Genomic DNA, 3588 nt, shown 5'->3' with positions numbered 1-3588 from the left:
TGTATACTTATGCCCCTGTATTTTAACATAGGGGGGTGTATACTTATGCCCCTGTATTTTAGGGAAGAACATTTATTTGGTTACAATACATTATTCATTCACAAAGAAAATTTGTGTCCTTAAAAGGTTGAATTTTCCTAAAGTCTTTTGAATTAAGGCATTATTCCTCTTATTTCATGGGTGTGTAAACTCATTCTAGCCACTGTATCAAATTTAGTTATTTATTTCTTTTCCTCACTTCTTCTGTGCAGACTCTAAAAACCTTTTTATTATTTTACAACCTTTTATTTTGAAGAAAATGAAGATTACTGCATAGAAAAAAAATACGACGCTCTCTTCCGGTTTCTGGTGACGTTGCCCAGGTGTGTCTCCCCGGTTGAGCAGGTGAATCATCCCCGCTGATGCGACACTCGTGTGAGTGAGTGAGTGCGTCAGATTTCTGTGAAAGAAAAACAGGAACTTCTCTGACAGAAACTTCACGTTGTTGCGTCAGATGGTCGCGTTTTCTCACGTGTTTCCTATGAAGAAGTTGGGTTTTTATTAATTCCATGGTCGCGGGTCGGTGTTGAGGAGGAAGCCGGAGTTCAGGTGCTGTTGAGCGGACACTTTGAGAGACCTGCCCCGGAAACATGCTACCATCCCCGGTCCTGCTCCTCCTGCTCAGCCGGGCTGCTGCTGTTGCCCTGGGTAAGTGGGAGAAGTACTACAACTACTAAATAATACAAAATAAAAGCACTAATATCACACTGTAAAACCAATCTGTTAACGTTAAAGCCCTGCATTGAAAATTGGTATTTATGTTAAAATATTAAAGTTAAGAAAAGTCATCACTTTTTATTTTTATTTAAGTAGCTAATGTTGAAGTATTCAGATCCTTTAATTAAGTAAAAATTTGGCACACATTATAAAAATAGTGTTATATTAAAGATCCTCATTTAAAATGTTTCTTAAGTTAAAGTATGTAGGCCTAAGTTGCATTTAAAGTACACTTTTAAAGTATAAAAGTAAAAGTACTCAGTGCTGAATAAATCCTGGAAACGATCAAAATAGTCAATCAACAACGTGTTTGATTGGTTAATGATTAGTAGGCTCTCATATCGTATTCAGATTTTTGGTTTAATGACACAGAGGAGTGAAGAAACTAGAAAATATTCTCATTAAAGAACAAATCAATCAATTTAAAATGTCATGTCTTTTTAACAAAGTCTCTTTTTCTAACCGATCTGTTACATGATTCCAAAAAAAAACTTCCCAAAACACGTGTGATGTTTTGAATATGCAGAAAGTTTTGAACAAGTTAGTTAATAGTACAGATAAATTAACTAATATCCTACACACACACACACACACACACACACACACACACACACACACACACACAGATCTATTTTTAATTCAATACCTTTTATTCCCATATTTCAGTATACATTTCATGTTTTCTCTGTTTTATATGTATGAATGTATTTTTCTATATGATGTAATTAAATTAATATTAATAAATTAAAAATACTAATAAATGATTAAGGTAGAGGCTTCAAATCAGCCCACTGGTTGTTGTTTTTTTACCTCTCCCTGCACTGTATTGGGTTATCTTCATCGTTCAGTATATTTTAAATTGTGCAAATAAACCTAAAAAAAGTAAACCATACAGGAGAATAATTAATAATAAAAATGTTCATCTGCACAATTAATTGACGCAGAAAAGACACAAAAATTTCCCAGAATGCCGTAAATGAATTGTTTGGGCGTCCCAAACCGGTGTTGTCTAATTTATTGTAGTGGGTATACTGTACTTTAAATAAATATATTGGCCAGTGTTTTTTTAGGAGGAAGGGGCATGTCATATTGGGGTGTCTGGGTGTCCTCCCCCAGGAAACATCTGAGCATCAATGACTTCCTTTCCTGTATTCTGATACACTTCATGCAGCAATTTATGGTGAAAATGCCTTCTTTTCCAACATTATTATTGCTTTTGCCATCATTTTTGTAAATTTTTCAATGTTGTGGGTGCTTTTTTTTAATGTTTTTTCAAAATTAGTTGATATTTGTAATGTTGACGTTTTCAGAGCTTGTTTGGAAGGCCCAGTTTTGGGGATTTAAAACAAAAACAAATTTGAACCGAGGACAACATGAGGGTTAATTTAGCCTATGAGAAGAAATAAAACACTGATATTCAAAACATATCTGTATATTCTGTATGTTGTTGCATGTCATTGGGCATTTTTAAGCAGGTATATGGAAATCCTAGCGCTTTCTTAGTGGGTATACTAAGAACCCCCCCCCCATATATTCTTTTATTTAATATTTTCTGGTTTTAAAAGACGTGTTTCTGGACATTCCTGTCTCTTCTACTACTGTAGTGTTGACAGAGTCTCACAGTGGCAACAGTTCCTCATGAAGGTCGCCTTGGGTCACAGTTCCCCCATCCAGTGTTTTAATAATTACCAAAAATAAACACAACTAAGTGCGGCTGAGCGACACAATCCAGAAACTTTCCAAAATCATATTTTAAGTTTGTGGAGTTTCTCGACTTTAACCCTAACAACAGCGATGCTGTTAATCAGCCAGATTGTAAAGCAAAGGTCGTGTAAAGAGGTTGAGATCTCCACTTTAGAGGAAATGTCTTTATTTATGTAAAGTCGCTAATAGAAATTATAATAGTTGTTTGTTATTTTTTGGGGGGAGGGTTACACTGGCCAGTTTCAATTGGAAGAGTTGTACCCCCTCCCCCATCCTCTCTGTAAATGAGTTAATCTGTTAATCAACCACGTTGTAAAGCAAAAGGTCATGTAAAGGAGTGATTTAAAGGTGTAAAGGAAATTATAATAGTTGTTGTTTTTTTGTTTTTTGTGGGGGGGGGAGGTTAAACTGGCCAGTTTCAATTGGAGGAGTTGTACCCCCTCCCCCATCCTCCCTGTAAATTACACAAACAGCTGTGACGCTGTTAATCAGACTATAAAGCAAAGGTCATGTGAATGCAAGGGCGTGGAGGAAAACAATGATTACATTATATTACGAGTCATTTAGCTGACGCTTTCATCCAAACCGAGTTACAGTTGCTATAAATGTCTGACTCTGGAGCAACGAGGGGTTAAGTGCCCTGCTCAGGGACACAGTGGTCAATACATCGCGGTGGGAATCGAACCCTGATCTCCAACATCGAAGGCATGTGTCACATCCACTGCTCCATCACCAGCCAAATTACACCTATGTGCCATTGTGTTGCTCTCGTGTGTTTGCAGACTCATTGTTAAAAAAAAAAAAAAGGGGGAGGTCTCGATTTACCTGTTGCATGAGTGTTGATGTATGTACTGAATGTGATAATTATAGGTAAGAACGGATGTAAAATAGCTGCTCACCTTTTAAGGAATTGCCTTAGAAATGTATTTTTAGAAATTAAATGTTTTACACAACCCTCAGTGCCAGAGGTGGAGGAAGTATTCAGATTTTTACTGAAGTAAAAGTACAACTTAAACCAAAAGAGTAGTCTTTAGAAGCACATTCATGTTTATAAGTTTATGTTTTGAAGTGTGTGTGTGTGTGTGTGTGTGTGTGTGTGTGTGTGTGTGTGTGTGTGTGTGTGTGTGT

At 36.5% G+C, this 3588-nt stretch overlaps 1 protein-coding gene across 1 annotated transcript in view; it reads left to right on the top strand.

Annotated features, from left to right (window-relative positions):
* Positions 1–396: 396 nt before the first annotated feature.
* Positions 397–3588, top strand: part of ifngr1 (interferon gamma receptor 1) — a 14042-nt gene continuing 10850 nt past the window's right edge. The window contains exon 1 of the mRNA XM_034884215.1: positions 397–687. Coding sequence (XP_034740106.1) covers positions 630–687 — 58 coding nt within the window. The 5' untranslated portion in view covers positions 397–629. The remainder of the gene's footprint in view (positions 688–3588) is intronic.

The sequence above is a fragment of the Etheostoma cragini genome, chromosome 2, assembly GCF_013103735.1.
Source record: "Etheostoma cragini isolate CJK2018 chromosome 2, CSU_Ecrag_1.0, whole genome shotgun sequence".
Taxonomy (NCBI): Eukaryota; Metazoa; Chordata; class Actinopteri; order Perciformes; family Percidae; genus Etheostoma; species Etheostoma cragini.
The sequence above is the reverse complement of the archived record's forward strand: the minus strand, read 5'-3'. Positions and strand labels throughout refer to the sequence as shown.